The sequence below is a fragment of the Podarcis gaigeae genome (assembly GCF_964106915.1).
Source record: "Podarcis gaigeae genome assembly, chromosome: 7".
Classification (NCBI taxonomy): domain Eukaryota; kingdom Metazoa; phylum Chordata; class Lepidosauria; order Squamata; family Lacertidae; genus Podarcis; species Podarcis gaigeae.
Window position 1 is genome coordinate 78,502,621 of NC_139683.1, and position 14,970 is coordinate 78,517,590.

Sequence of the window (14,970 nt, forward strand, 5' to 3'; positions counted from 1 at the left end):
AAACCATACCCTCTCTCCCCAAACACAGTGTTTTTATAGTTGTTTTGATTTTAAATGGAGTGCCCTATCTGGGTGGATGGAGCAGCCAAGTAATTTCGTTGTCCCTGAGAGGGGGCAATGACAATAAAGATATTATTATTATTATTATTATTATTATTATTATTATTATAAACATACCAGAAACCTGCAGTAAAAATGATTACAGTGGTACCTCGGGATACGAACGGGATCCATTCCGGAGCCCTGTTTGCATCCTGAATGGAACGTAAGACGCGATGGCGCGTCTCCGCATGCGTGGGTCGCGTTTTGCCGCTTCCGCGCATGCACGTGACGTCATTTGAGTGTCTGCGCATGCGTGAGCATCGAAACCCAGAAGTAAAGCACTCCGTTATTTCCGGGTTGCCGTGGAGCGTAACCCGAAAGCGCTCAACCTGAAGCACATTCAACCCGAGGTATGACTGTATCATAATCCGTTGAAAGCCTGGGGGAAGAAAAACACCCAAAGGATGCTAATGTTGTGGCAGGGCAATCTGTAGATGGGTATGGGCCACAACAGAAAAGGCCTTCTCCCTTGTCATCAGCCCCCAAACCTCTGTCAAGGGAGGATCACGAAGAAGGGTCTCAGATGATCAACAAGAGTCTGAGTATGTTATAGTCAGACAAGGCATTCCGTTCAATAGATGGACTGACTTCTGCCTACTCCCAAACTAAGGAATCTTTTCTGCGAAAGGGAGAATGTGTAGAAGAAAATAAGAGTTTCTGGGCTGCCCAGACTACAAGACTCCCCTCTTGGCCTTGCTGACGTGGTCCAAAGGAAAGCAGAGCAATACATTTGGCACCAGCTTGGCTGCAGGAGTTGCCGGAAAGAGGCGTACAAGCAACCAACCATCTTAGGGACTCCGCTCTGAATTTCTGTAGCGTTTACTCCTTGGCCTTTGCTTCTACCAAAGTCATCGTGCAAGGCAGCGGAGGTTTAGGATCAGAGTTTTTCTTCTCCTAGATGGGCTGCCTTCCCAGGTGGACGGGCCCCATCTGCCCCACACTTCCCTCTACAACTTGTGCAGAAACCACCTTCTTGATCGTTGGACCCACTATTGGTCTCATCCACTCAATCTACCCGTGCCTCTACTGACATGCAGTTCTTTGTTTCTGCCACCTATTGCCCCTATTGTAAAAGGTAAAGGTAAAGGGACCCCTGACCATTAGGTCCAGTAGCAGACGACTCTGGGGTTGCTACGCTCATTTCGCTTTATTGGCCAAGGAAGCCGGCGTACAGCTTCTGGGTCATGTGGCCAGCATGACTAAGCCGCTTCTGGCGAACCAGAGCAGCGCACGGAAACACCGTTTACCTTCCCGCCGGAGCAGTACCTATATATCTACTTGCACTTTGGCGTGCTTTTGAACTGCTAGGTTGGCAGGAGCAGGGACCGAGCAATGGGAGCTCACCCCGTCGCGGGGATTCGAACCACCGACCTTCTGATAAGCAAGCCCTAGGCTCAGTGGTTTAGACCCGCGTCCCTATTGTAGCTTAATATATAAATCACATAATGGTTTCATGCATTATAATAGGAGCAAATGCATGTTAAAAGTGCAACTGCTACCAGACTCTGACAAATATTAGCAGATACTAGATTCTAGTTTACATACCCCTTTTATACGGAATGTACATGTGGAAATGTATAGCTGCCTCTCACACATTATATAGGCACACTCCCAAATCCAGGATCAAAGAATCATACAACTAGTTTCTGCTGCAAAGAACTTTGGACATCATTCTCTAAGCGAGTATGATAAGCTACTTTAATACAACTTATGGTCCACCAGTGTGGGTTAAATTTTGCAAAGTCAAGAGTGCATGCCCCCCTCAGATAACATAAGGCTCAGGCCACTTTTGAAACTGAGGTGGGTTTCAGAAACGGTTTGTTTCTGAGAGTCTGTTGCTGAAAAGCAGGCGAGTCAAACATCCCTCTCAGTATGCCTATAGTAGCTCTTTTCATCCTGGTTTAAATTTTTAAAGATTACCTTACCTAAGCTCAGGAAGAGAGGGTTTTTTTAAAAAATCACTTCTTGCTTTCATAGTGAAAGGTGAGTTCCTCTTCTATAATTTTGCGCCCTGGAGAAAGTTATTATGTGTCTTGGCTAATCTGAATTGTTGCCCCCCCCCCCTATATTTAGGATCAGAGCATGAACTGTATTGCATTGGGAATTTTTTGGCTTTAACAAAGTAATGTGTTAAAGTAAAACACCCCCCCCAAAAAAAACACCTTCATGAACCCCCAAAAAAACCTTCATGAACCTTCCATATGGAGAATACTGCAAATCCAGAAAGGAAATCAGAAGGTTTTCTTCAGAATGAATCTAAAAGAAATAAAGAAGCAAAGGAACAGAAGTATGTGTATTTGTATTCCGCTGTCAGTCTATGAAACATTCTAAAGAGCACTTTTGTTTTTCAAACAGCCTTTTGGATTCAAAGCAAATGATGGTTTTGTGAAGTTTTCTGCTGTGCCACCCTCCTGAGAGACTTGGCTTTTTTATATGCCAGATAACAACGAACTGAGCCATAGAAACACTACTTGAGCTTCGAGGATTTCACCCTTAACTTCTTTGAAAGGTTTTAGCCTGCTAGTGATGTTTTGAAGGCTAAATTTCCCTAATATTTACAGTGCGGGAGTCCTGGTGACACCATGAACTCTAACAGCTCTCTTCTCTTCCTTTGACTCTCTTCATAATTTTAATATTACAGCAGCCCATTTTACATGGCGGAGTGATGCTTTTGTTTTTGAACCTTGTTTAAACAGGGCACCATCAGCAGTTTAGATTTCTGTCATGCTGATTAATATGCTGCCAGCCCAAAGAGGGCTGGAGACTGTTAATCTATTTCATGAAGGATTCAGGAATGCACAGCTCTTCCAGAGGTTTCCCTTCAGGGTTGTTGTTTTCTTAATGAAACCTCTTACCTGTTACCTCCAGCTACCAGCCTTGCATAGCAGACTTGGGTTGTTCCATTGTACACAGCTGATGTATTTTATCTGCCCACGTTTCTGGCTAGTAAAATTAGGATAACCTCTGGTTATATAACTGAAAGTGAGCCTATAGTACAAAACACAGTGGCAGTTGTATGATGTCCCATTAAGTGCGTCCCCATCCTTACATTAAAAGGTCATTTGCAGCTGTGTAATTTTTTAGGGGGGAGGTTGTTTATACAGTCGTACCTTGGTTGTGGAACACCTTGGAATTCAGACATTTTGGCTCCTGAACACCGCAAACCCAGAAGTGATTGTTACGGTTTGTGAACTATTTTTGGAAGCCGAATGTCCGATGGGGGTTCCGCGGCTTCCAATTGGCTGTAGGAGCTTCCTGCAGCCAATCAGAAGCCGAGATTTGGTTTTTGAACATTTTGGAAGTTGAACGGACTTCCAGAACGGATTCCATTCGACTTCCAAGGTACGGCTGCTTTATGTATTGAAAAGCATGCTAAAACCATATGGTGAAGGGCCAAATATAATCCTATAAATCAATAAATTAAATAAAATAATTTTCTGGGTGGAACACCATCAATTGAACTTCCATGTTTTCAGAGGATTTGGTTCACACATTCTGATGTGAGTCATCAAATGTTGAATTACTGTGATGCACAGCATGTGTATGAATCATCTTTGAGAAATGCAAATTGATTCTCAACGAGCCCATTATGCGTAAAGGTATTTATATCTCCCAATGTATTTCCTCCCCGTTGTGATCTACTCCTCCTCTTATTTTCCTTTCTCTTGTTTTCCGTGCTGGGCTGGAGAAATGGGAACCACGACCTAGTTAAATTAAGAGAAAATAAGAGGTTGAGCAAACTTTGTTGCTTTTGTCACCTTTGCTTTCCCCAGTAGTTTCCTACGGATGTTAAAAACTGTGTATAAAGCAGGAATCCATTCATTATTTACCACACTGGTATCTCAACTGTTTAGTCTAAGCATTGAATTTTACTGAAGGAATGATCATCATAATTAACAATTATATACAGCTTTCGAGGGTAAAAAGTGCTTCACATATATTATTATCTCAGTAATTCTTAGCACATACAGAAGGCAGGTAATCTACCCAGCATTCTAGATGGCAGCTGAAACTAAAGGATGGTGGTTTTCTTGAAGCCATGTATTGAGTGCCCAGTTCTTAACCTGGGACTCAAGTCTCCTGGCCACTCTGCTACATTAGACATCCTTTCACTGCAGTCCTTATTTTTAATAGCTTCCATGCCCGATAATGTTTCACTTTACACCCTTTAGCGATACCATTCCTTTAGGACATTTTAATGGTTTTCTGTTGGACAGGGATGCACCTGTGCTAGCTGCATCACTAAGAATATACCCCAAAAAGCAGCATGAGAACTGCTTCTCTGTGATGCAGCCTCATGTCATTGTGGTGAACATCCTTCTGGGCCAATAGCAATTTGGCGAAGACAAGAAAGTGCTCGTGTGGCCATTTGAGTCCATACCACAGGGAAGCAACTTTCTCCTCTTTGACTGCATATGAAGGAGAGCTCAAGGTCTGCTTTACCTGAAGAAAATTGTCAGATAAAAATTCCAGTTAAAGGTAAAGGTAAAGGAACCCCTGACCATTCGGTTCAGTCGTGACCGACTCTGGGGCTGTGGCGCTCATCTCGCTTTACTGGCCGAGGGAGCCAGCGTACAGCTTCCGGGTCATGTGGCCAGCATGACTAAGCCGCTTCTGGCAAACCAGAGCAGCGCACGGAAACGCCTTTTACCTTCACGCCAGAGTGGTACCTATTTATCTACTTGCACTTTGATGTGCTTTTGAACTGCTAGGTTGGCAGGAGCAGGGACCGAGCAACGGGAGCTCACCCCGTCGCGGGGATTCAAACTGCCGACCTTCTGATCGGCAAGTCCTAGGTTCTGTGGTTTAACCCAGTTACTTGTTGCCAATAAAAGCTACAAACATGAGTCTGACCAAAGTGCGAGAGGCAGTGGAAGACAGGAGTGCCTGGCGTGCTCTGGTCCATGGGGTCACGAAGAGTCGGACACGACTAAATGACTAAACAACAACAACAATAAAATTTCTATTCATAGTTCTTCCGTGTAACTTAGGCTAATCATAACAATAACTATTGTTAACTATTGTTGATTTATTTATACCCTGCCTTTTTACCAGATGGGTCTCAGGGTGTATTCTTAGACTTCTGCTAATCAGTAGTACAGTTGCTGATGGTCCAAAACCTCTAGTGCAATGCACTGACATATTATATTGCAATTTGACCTGGGTCCGTCCGTCCCCCGGCCTTCAGAGGTGAGGCAGGGGGCAATTGGAGAAAGGCCCGACCCAGTGACAGTGCCACACCTTGGAACACCCTCCTGCAGACAGATCCTAGTGCCGGATTAAAAACTTTTTATTTGTCCAGAATTTTATTTCCTTTTGATGTACCAATTAGTGCTTACACTTCCTTTGTTCATGACAATTTAAAAATAATTTTATATGCTTTCATTTTACCAGCGTTGTAGTTGGGTTGCTTTTACGATTGTGTGCTGCTTTGAGATGAATTTTAGTTGGAAAGTGACGAATGTGGAGTGTATGTTAAAGATAAAAGGTATATAATATGACTCTGGCGGAACATCAGGAAGAACTTTCCGACAGTAAGAGGTGTTCAACGGTGGAATTGTCTCCTTCCAGAGGTTGCGGGCTCTCCTTCCTTGGAGGTTTTTAAGCAGAGGTTGGACAGCCATCTGTCATGGATGCTTTAGTTGAGATTCCTGCATTGAGGGGGTTGGACTCGATGACTCATCCCTTCCAACTCCATGATTCTGATTCTATGACTGTATATTCAGTTCAGTATTCTTCTCTTCTGTAATTGCCATAACCAGTGATATTTCGCCTTTTCTCTCTCGTCTTTCCAGTGGGATGGCGTAGGTCCGCTCCCCGACTGTGCAGAACCACCAAAAGGAATTCAGATGCTGTGGTACCCATCCATAGTCAAACCCTACCTCACACTTCTCTCTGAGTGCTCAAATCCAGATACGTTGGAAGGGGCAGCTGGCGCACTACAAAATCTGGCCGCAGGTAGTTGGAAGGTATGAAACCTATGTCTCTACTTAGTCAAATTCTTCAGTAGCCTGCCACAGGTACATTGAGTCAGTACATGAAAGATGGGTGCAAAACCAGGAATTGTTGGTGTTAAAAGGTTTTTTTAAAAAAAGAAACGCTCACTTTCAAAAATAATAATAATAATTTTTTATTTGCATCCCGCCCTCCCCAGCCGAAGCCGGGCTCAGGGCAGCTAACAACCATGTAGTAATGCTCCTGCCATTCACCCCTCCCTCCCTGTCCTGCAATCCAGCGGAAGCAGGCTTAGAGGAACGATGGCTGGCAACATACACTTTTTTGCAGGACAAAACACATCAAAAAGGTAGTTGCTGCCACCACTCCCTTGTACCAGGGCACCAGAAGACTTAAGTTACCGGTTGCCCCACCCTGCACGTTGCTTCCACAAAATGCAGGCAGAAATTCAACAGATTCAGTAGGCGGCTAAGTAGTCAGGCTCTGGATTCAGGCTTTCCCCCAGAATGGCACACAGGACAAGAAAGTGGCAAACTGACAGAAGGACAAAAAGGCAAACAAGTGATGTGTTTGGCTCCAAGATCTGACTATCTGAACTCTATGCCTCTACGTCAAGGGTCAGCAACCTTTCTCAGCCATGGGCCAGTCCACCGTCCCTCAGACCATGTTGGGGGGGGGGGCGGACAATATTTTGGAGAAAAAAATGAACAAATTCCTATGCCCCACAAATAACCCAGAGATGCATTTTAAATAAAAGCACACATTCTACTCTTGTAAAAACACCAGACAGGCCCCACAAATAACCCAGAGATGCATTTTAAATAAAAGCACACGTTCTACTCATGTAAAAACACCAGGCAGGCCCCACAAATAACCCAGAGATGCATTTTAAATAAAAGCACACGTTCTACTCATGTAAAAAACACGCTGATTCCCAGACCGTCCGTGGGCCGGACTTAGAAGGCAATTGGGCTGGATCCGGCCCCCAGGCTTTAGGTTGCCTACCCCTGCTCTACATTAATGGTTAGAAAATAGGCACTGGCCAAAATGATTTTCCCCCTTCATTTGCTCTGCTCACGTGTTTGAGTTGAACAAAGCAGTCTGGTTGCAGGGATATCCAGTTCCACTTGGCACTCATTAACATCCTTCCTGACAACTTTAGCAAAAGACCAAGGATAAATGAGAATACATAGGATACGGGGCTCCTTATCTGAGGTTGGAGAACAACCCGTAGCTGCTCCATTGACGTACTGTGAGACAAGGATTGATTCTGCAGAAAATCCTTCCTCGGAACTTAATTAGGTACTGTAACACTGACGTGATTTAATACGTTTGTTTCCATATTATGCCAACATGTTTTATTTATGCTACGAAGCCGTTAATTCAGTGTAGTAATCTATATGGACCAGGTAGTAGAGGACATGATTTATCCTGCCAGAGCTAGCTAAAAATAACCCATATATCAATAAGATGCATGGTTTGTCATGTCCAAGGTAAGCATGTTTGACCAAACAATCACTCTTTGAAATGGGGGGTCAGCAAACAAAATTGGTACAGCTGAGCAGTGAATGAAATAATCTGCTTACCTAGAAAACTTGTATAGAATAAACAGTGGCTCTCTAAGCTTCTTCATTCTACCCTATCAATTTGCCTCAAATGTGTTTGACCCTGGAGGGAGACTGTTTCCAAGAGAAAAGAAAAGTGCCTAATCCACCTTCTATATCCTTTGCTTAAGCAAAGTCATTTAGTCTGCTGCTTGCCCAATGGTGGTGCCTTTTCATCATGGAGAAAATATTTATTCACAAAAACCCGACTACAAATACAGCTTTCTTCATACTTATCAGCAAATGCCCTCTCAATAACATCACTTTTTTGGGTGATATACAGCAAACAATATGCTTGTGAAAATACTCAAGTACACACACACACACATACATATATAATTATTATTATTATTATTATTATTATTATTATTAATTTATACCCCGCCCATCTGGCAGGGCCTCCCCAGCCACTCTGGGCGGCTTCCATAGAAACCAAAAATACACTAAAATATCACACGTTAAAAACTTCCCTGAACAGGGCTGCCTTAAGATGTCTTCTGAATGTCCGGTAGTTGTTTATCGCTTTGACATCTCGTGGGAGGGCGTTCCATAGGGCGGGCGCCACTACCGAGAAGGCCCTCTGCCTGGTTCCCTGTAGCTTTGCTTCTCGCAATGAGGGAACCGCCAGAAGGCCCTCGGCGCTGGACCTCAGCGTCCGGGCAGAACGATGGGGGTGGAGACGCTCCTTCAGGTATACTGGACCGAGGCCGTTTAGGGCTTTAAAGGTCAGCACCAACACTTTGAATTTGAATATATTATTGTTATGAGTTATTGTGTGTGCCAGGCACCTATACCCCTAACAAGTATTAAAAGCTACTCAAGCCAAGCTAGCTTCTTGATGAGGTAATCATCTGGGTGAGGGGGGCATAAAGAGAACAAAGGAAAGGGGGCTCTGTGCCAGATGGCAAATGGATGGGGCATCTCCCCCATGTTTTAGATAGATAGAAGGACAAAGGCTGAGTTTGATGTGAACCCCTCCTTCATAGGCTCAGGTTGTATATACAGTGGTACCTCGGGTTACGTACTTAATTCGTTCCGGAGGTCCGTTCTTAACCTGAAACTGTTCTTAACCTGAAGCACGACTTTAGCTAATGGGGCCTCCTGCTGCCGTTGCGCCACCAGAGCACAATTTCTGTTCTCACCCTGAAGCAAAGTTCTTAACCCGAGGTACTATTTCTGGGTTAGTGGAGTCTGTAACCTGAAGCATATGTAACCCGAGGTACCACTGTATGTATGTAAATAGCCCATATGTCATAAAGACACCAGTGCCCACTGTGCTTCATTCCCAAAAGCAAACATGAACTCTAGGTAAGCACCTGGGACCCCTGAAATCTTGCCTCCTGGGAGATTGGGTTGTATGCAACAGTACTGTAGGCTAAAGCAATCTCTCAAAGGCCAAACAAATCCCGCAGTGTTTCCGAAGAGATCACAGATGAGACGTTGGGAGTCTCTTTCAGGGAGAAGAGTCTAGAACTACCAGATAGCTAACAAAAAAACCCCACAACCTTCCTGTGTCATCTCATCTGGGGTGCTAGGAAGATTTTCTGAGCTATGTACACTTTATCAGAATTGGGCCTTCTACCCTACCCACAAAAGATAGCACAAATTTGTGTAAAATTTATATTCCATGCTTTATATCATATGCAGATGCATCATGTTCATGTCCTCTTTTGCAGGAGGGCTGGGTCCCCGATATAGATAGAAATGAACTTAATAATAATAATAATAATAATAATATCAGGGACCGCAGAATGACAATAGGTGATACTTTGCCTATCGTGGTATTTCCATTTTAGATCATACTTAACCTGTTGAATTTCTCCCCGCTGCAGCTGTTAATAGCCCAGGTGTCCACGCCCTCCCCAAGTGCCATTCCTAAGCTATGCAAAGAACCTGAGTTTCATGAGCTTGTTACTGTGACCCCAAAAAAGAGAATTCCACAGCAAAAAAATTGCAGCAGTAAAGTTTAATTTGGAAAGTGTTGAAACTCCCAAATGATGTACTTATGCTCTTACAAAAGACAGCAATATATTTCTGCTATTTGCATCCATATGATAATATATTTCTCATTTTGCACTGTTTATGGAGAATGGGGAGGAGTGTTGCAAGGGGGCAGGAGAAGCCCCCAAAGACAATTTGGTGGTTGCAAACAGCTGATGGAGTAGAGGTAATACCCCTTTCCCTCCCCTTCTCAGAACAGATCCCTCTTTAAGTTGCTGCTGTTTCCCATGCCGTGGATGTAGTTTGCAGTTGCCCACCTTAGATTCTCAGGCTAATTTCTCCAAAGGATAAAGCCTTAGAAACTGAGGTTTTATGATAGCAGTTAAAAACTAAGGGGTATCGTTATGTTGCAGTCTTTTCCTCTTTAATTACCTTGACTCTTCTAAGAAGGGACAGTTCCAATGAAGAAGGGGCATATCATGATGAGCTGCGGTTCTACAGAGCAGTGTCTGCTAGTTATGCCCCACAAATTCCATTATCTCTAAGTAGTCTCGTAGAATTTAATGCAACTTCCATGCATGCCTTTGACAATTTAGCAGCCACTGGAAGCAAAAGAAATGGATTTTGCTTTCTGGCTTACCTCTCTATGAATTGGAGCAAGCTGTTCCCATAGGAATTGCCTTCCTTTTCTTGCTGAGCAATTACTTGAACGCTGATGTCAGACTGATTTATGGAGTAACTGGATGATTAAGTATATTGGCAAGCCATCTAATTTTAAAAGGCGCAAAAGACCCTCTTTTGTCTTTTCCCATTTTTATGGTGGTTTTTTTTTTTTTTTTTTTTAAATTATCCTTCAGTAGATTTGTGGAAGCTTATTGACCCGCAATCTAGAAATGCAAGGATGTTTCTCAATGGCTTTAGGCAAACTGAAAGAATAATCAGGACACACAAGAGTGAATCTATTTCTCAATTCTTGGGGAAGGATGAAGAAGCTGTCTTTCAGCATCTCAGCCTGAATGTGTCCCCGCAGTGCGGACCACTCAAGATAATTGCTTGCAAATATATCCTAATTGACAGGTTAGGTACCCAGAGATATTTCACGTGATTAATAAAGGTGCCTGTATGGTTCAGGACTTGAAGGCATGAATAAGATTATAGCCTCCATCACAATGACAATTTGTGGATTCTCTCTGTAGCTTCTCTCTGGGGGGCTAAAGAACTGTTGCTCAATCTGGGGAAAACGTGGGACAGAATTGTTGTTTTACACGTTTTGTCCAGTCTTTCGGCTTCACCTGCTTTGGGCAGCAGACCTCCATGCCTTGTCACATACTGCTTTTGAAACTCATGTCACTTTCAAAACTCATTTGTCATACAGAATGGAGCCTGCTGTCTGAGAAACACAAACACAGCATCCATTAGTTGTGTGGTTCTTTTGGAGCCTGGGGTTTGTGTCACAGGTTTCCTCCAGAGCTACAATTTCCAGAGTGATTTAACAAACATTCCCTCTTCCTAGGGAACAATTGAGAGTTGTGGGGACAATAGGTCGGGTGGGGGGAGAGAGACTAGGTTATATAATATAATAATAGTATTTATATAGCACTTTTCCTAAGTGGTTCAAACACTTTGCTTTTATTAGTCATCCTTACAGCCAGCCTGAAACATAGACCAATATCATTATCATCCTCCAGTCCTGGTTTAGGATGAGAATTCTAGTTAGCATTAATCAGTGCCAAAATAATACCCAATGTGGGAGACAAGTGAGAAGCATACAATCTCATTGCCCAGTCCCAAGCTTTAGCCATGGATAAGTGATCAGAGGTACATCAACAGTGGGGGTTTTTTTTTGGGGGGGGGTTGCCCTTTCTGAGTTTATTGAAATATAAAAAATAATACATATAAACCATGCCAGAAAAATCACTGGAGCAGGGCAGAAAACAAAGTTTGTTGAATAAGAGACAGTTGCTACGCAGGAATACAACATGGCAACCAAATTTTTCCAAAATAGCGTTTTCCACATTCAAGTTCGAAACACCTTTGGAGACACGCTACTTGTGTTATTTCCCCTGTAGTAGTCAAAGTCCACATGTTGTAGGTTTTGATGTCGTTTCCATTGCTGAGCTGTGGAGATCCTGGCTGAAGTCAGTATCCCTTCAGCGTTCCTTAGAACAAATTTTGGGGGTTTAATAAAGAAAGTTATGGAGAGGCGTTGCTAGAGGATTCAAGTATGTTAGATATTTCTCAATATGCTTCTGTCCAAAATAATGAAACCTGGGGCTCACATGATTGGTGGAAAAAAGTTACATCAACATATTTATGAAGCATAAATTATCTGAATGATTTTTAAATTGGGAACTTCGACTTTTGGATTACCTGTTCAAATCAAAGTGATCAGGAATGGGTCGTTTAAAATCACATCTGGCAGTTCATGAACTTCATTTTCTTCTTCTAAATAGCAGACGTCATGGTAATTAATGCCTTGCTCTTGCAATCTGTAGAGCTCCCTTTTCTTTTCGTTCTGCCTCATACAATATTTTGTTACAGTGGTCAGTCTATATCCGCGCTGCCGTACGGAAAGAGAAAGGCCTGCCTATACTGGTAGAATTGCTTCGAATAGATAATGACCGGGTAGTATGTGCGGTTGCAACAGCTTTACGGAATATGGCCTTAGATGTCCGAAATAAAGAGTTAATAGGTAAGTGCTTATATTGTGCTATGTCTTGTTGGAAAACATCATTCTTATCCCTTTCACCTCAGCATGCTGCCGTCAAATTTGCTTGTGTGTGTGATCCCGAAATGCTACTCTTTGAGAAATAACTGCTGGATGTTATTTAGCATTAAAATATTATATTATTTTCTTCTATATTCAGTTATGCTTTAAAAATAAAAATACAGAAAGCATTAGCATGATCTCCTAAAGCTCTGAATGCATGCCCTGACCCAGGATCATTCTTGCCTTGTGTCTCTTCTGACTGGGATCAGAAGTCATTTGCTCAGCCAAGCTTTCCCCCTTCTCCCTGACTTAATCCAGTGTGGTTAAATTATCAAAGTTAAGCTTGAAGGTATGAGAAAGTGAAAGAAGCGCATGCCTCTTCTCCCATCTTCAAAAAACAAAAAACAAAAAACAGAGTACATGCCCTGGCCCTTTTGTGGATTTCTGTATTTTTATTTTTATTTTTAAATCAAAATCCCAAGGCGGTTGAGCCACTAGGAATTAAAGCATTGTTACGGCTACTGAGTTGACTTAGAAAGAACCATATGCAGTTTTAATATATTTAGACTGAATATGAGGAGTTTCTACTTGGAATAAAGAACCCTCGTACTTCTGTTGCCTCTCCAGCATATCACGAGAGAACCACTCATGCTATTTTTAGCATAATCTGAAAACTAGGAAGCAAGCATTCTTTATATAGGAAGCATACTGAAAATCTGTTCTTGCTTTTATTGAATGATAATTGGCACTGAAAAGCTCATCAGTAATTTGGTTGCTTATAAAATGGCCAAGTTCACTGGCTGCCTGTTGAGTTTTGTTAATTATACTCTTTGGTAATAGAAACGGTGCAAGTTTTACTCTTGAATGGGAACGTTTTATCCCAGCTGTGGTTACCATTTATTTCATGTGTATGATTCCTTCTATTGTTCCTATTCACCTCACTTTGAAATTTTTCATACTGTTGCTTTGGTGAGTGTGTGCTACACAAGCCATTGAGTTAGGCTTACCTGCTGTTCACAATAGTTGAGAAGGGACTGCAAAGAATTCAAGAGATACTGTCTGAAAAACAAAAACAAATGCTAGCTCTGTCAGGAGGTACCACATGTAGCAATTTGGGTTTTATTCATGCAGTGTGACTCAAGATAAAATGGTTGTGCAGGTGGAGTACAAATCGTCTCCTAGGTACTGTCCACAGTATGTAATGTGGAAGAAAACCAGGCAGTGCTGAATGTCACAGCCTCTGCCAGCTATGTTCTGCAGGGAAAAGACTGGTAAAGACTTGAGGTGTAGCAGGGCAGTCGAAATGACATTCGTGTCCAAAAGCCATTTTTACTTCATTAATAATAATAATAATAATAATAATAATAATAATAATAGTAATAATAATAATTTTTATTTATATCCCGCCCTCCCCAGCCAAGGTGCTCAGGGTGCTAACAAGCAATAATAAAAACAAGTTGAATGAATACAACTTAAAACAAGATTAAAATACAACATTAAAATATTGAAATATTAAACTATTAAAATGCAGCCTCATCACAAGAGGAGAAAGGAGAAAGGAAAAAGAAAGAGGGGGAGGGAATCAAATTGGCTCCAAGCCAAAGGCCAGGCGGAACAACTCTGTCTTACAGGCCTAGCGGAAAGAAATCAGATCCTGCAGGGCCCTGGTCTCATGAGGCAGAGCGTTCCACCAGGCCGGAGCCAGTGTTGAAAAGGCCCTGGCTCTGGTTGAAGCTAATCTAACTTCCTTAGGGCCTGGGACCACTAGGGTGCTGCTATTTATGGACCTTGAGGCTCTCCATGGGAAAGGCAGTCCCGTAGGTACGAGGGTCCTAGGCCATGAAGTCTCTCACCACCTAGCCAGTAGTCAACTGATTCAACATGAGACATGAGATTATTATTTTTTAACCACGCCATACAAAATGCTTATTCTAGTCACTTTTCTTTGGGCCCATGTCTAAACTTTATCATTTGAGGTGGCTGCTTTGAAGCATTCTTTGCTGGCCACCACAACAAAATGCAAAGTGTTTTCTGGGAGCAAATTCTCCGCTCATTCTTTAAAGGTGGTTTCTCTGTCCTCACATTTATGGCATGAAAGGCTGCCTTGACTGCCACTTGACTGGTTTTAATTCTCCAGTGGATAAATATATATTCAGAGGGCCATTGGGCTACCATCTTCAGTCATGTTGGCTACAGTTTAGAAAGGGGAGAATATTAAAGAGTAAAGGAGCTCACAGAAGGCTTTTCAGAGTTGCTTCAGATGCTGCTTTCCCCATCTCACATTTTTAAGATGTGAAACCTGATCGTTTATGTGTCAATCATCCCTTTATCACTCAGCGGCTTGCAGCCTCAAGTGGAGACCCACCTACCCATGAAAAGACATCACAGATCAATCACCATATAGAGAACTTTCATAGTGCCTCACATTGTTTGAAACACAGTGCTTTTCAGTAGAAGCAATTCACACATTTTAGCCTTAATATATACACAAACAACTCATTTTGTGACAAAAGGTGGGGAAATCACATCACTGAATGATTTCCTCCAGAGCTCATCAGAGTACAAAGGAGCTGATTTAGTTCCAAAACACCAGAGAAGATTATCAGGAGTGATCATGTCATTCGATAGCAAGAGCAGGGCTTTGACCGGATCACCAGC

At 42.6% G+C, this 14,970-nt stretch overlaps 2 protein-coding genes across 7 annotated transcripts in view; one reads left to right on the forward strand and one right to left on the reverse strand.

Annotated features, from left to right (window-relative positions):
• The window catches only part of LOC310848310 (catenin delta-2), a 204,860-nt gene that overhangs the window by 137,630 nt on the left and 52,260 nt on the right, over window positions 1-14,970 (forward strand). For all 6 annotated transcript variants that reach the window (XM_083747179.1, XM_083747182.1, XM_083747181.1 and 3 more), the window contains 2 exons: window positions 5,898-6,071; window positions 12,144-12,294. In XM_083747179.1, the coding sequence (XP_083603305.1) occupies window positions 5,898-6,071; window positions 12,144-12,294 (325 nt within the window). The remainder of the gene's footprint in view (window positions 1-5,897; window positions 6,072-12,143; window positions 12,295-14,970) is intronic.
• Window positions 12,302-14,970, reverse strand: part of LOC310848408 (uncharacterized protein) — a 70,994-nt gene continuing 68,325 nt past the window's right edge. Inside the window, exon 3 of the transcript XR_014566325.1 lies at window positions 12,302-13,367. The gene's annotated coding sequence lies outside the window, so the exon portion shown is untranslated. The remainder of the gene's footprint in view (window positions 13,368-14,970) is intronic.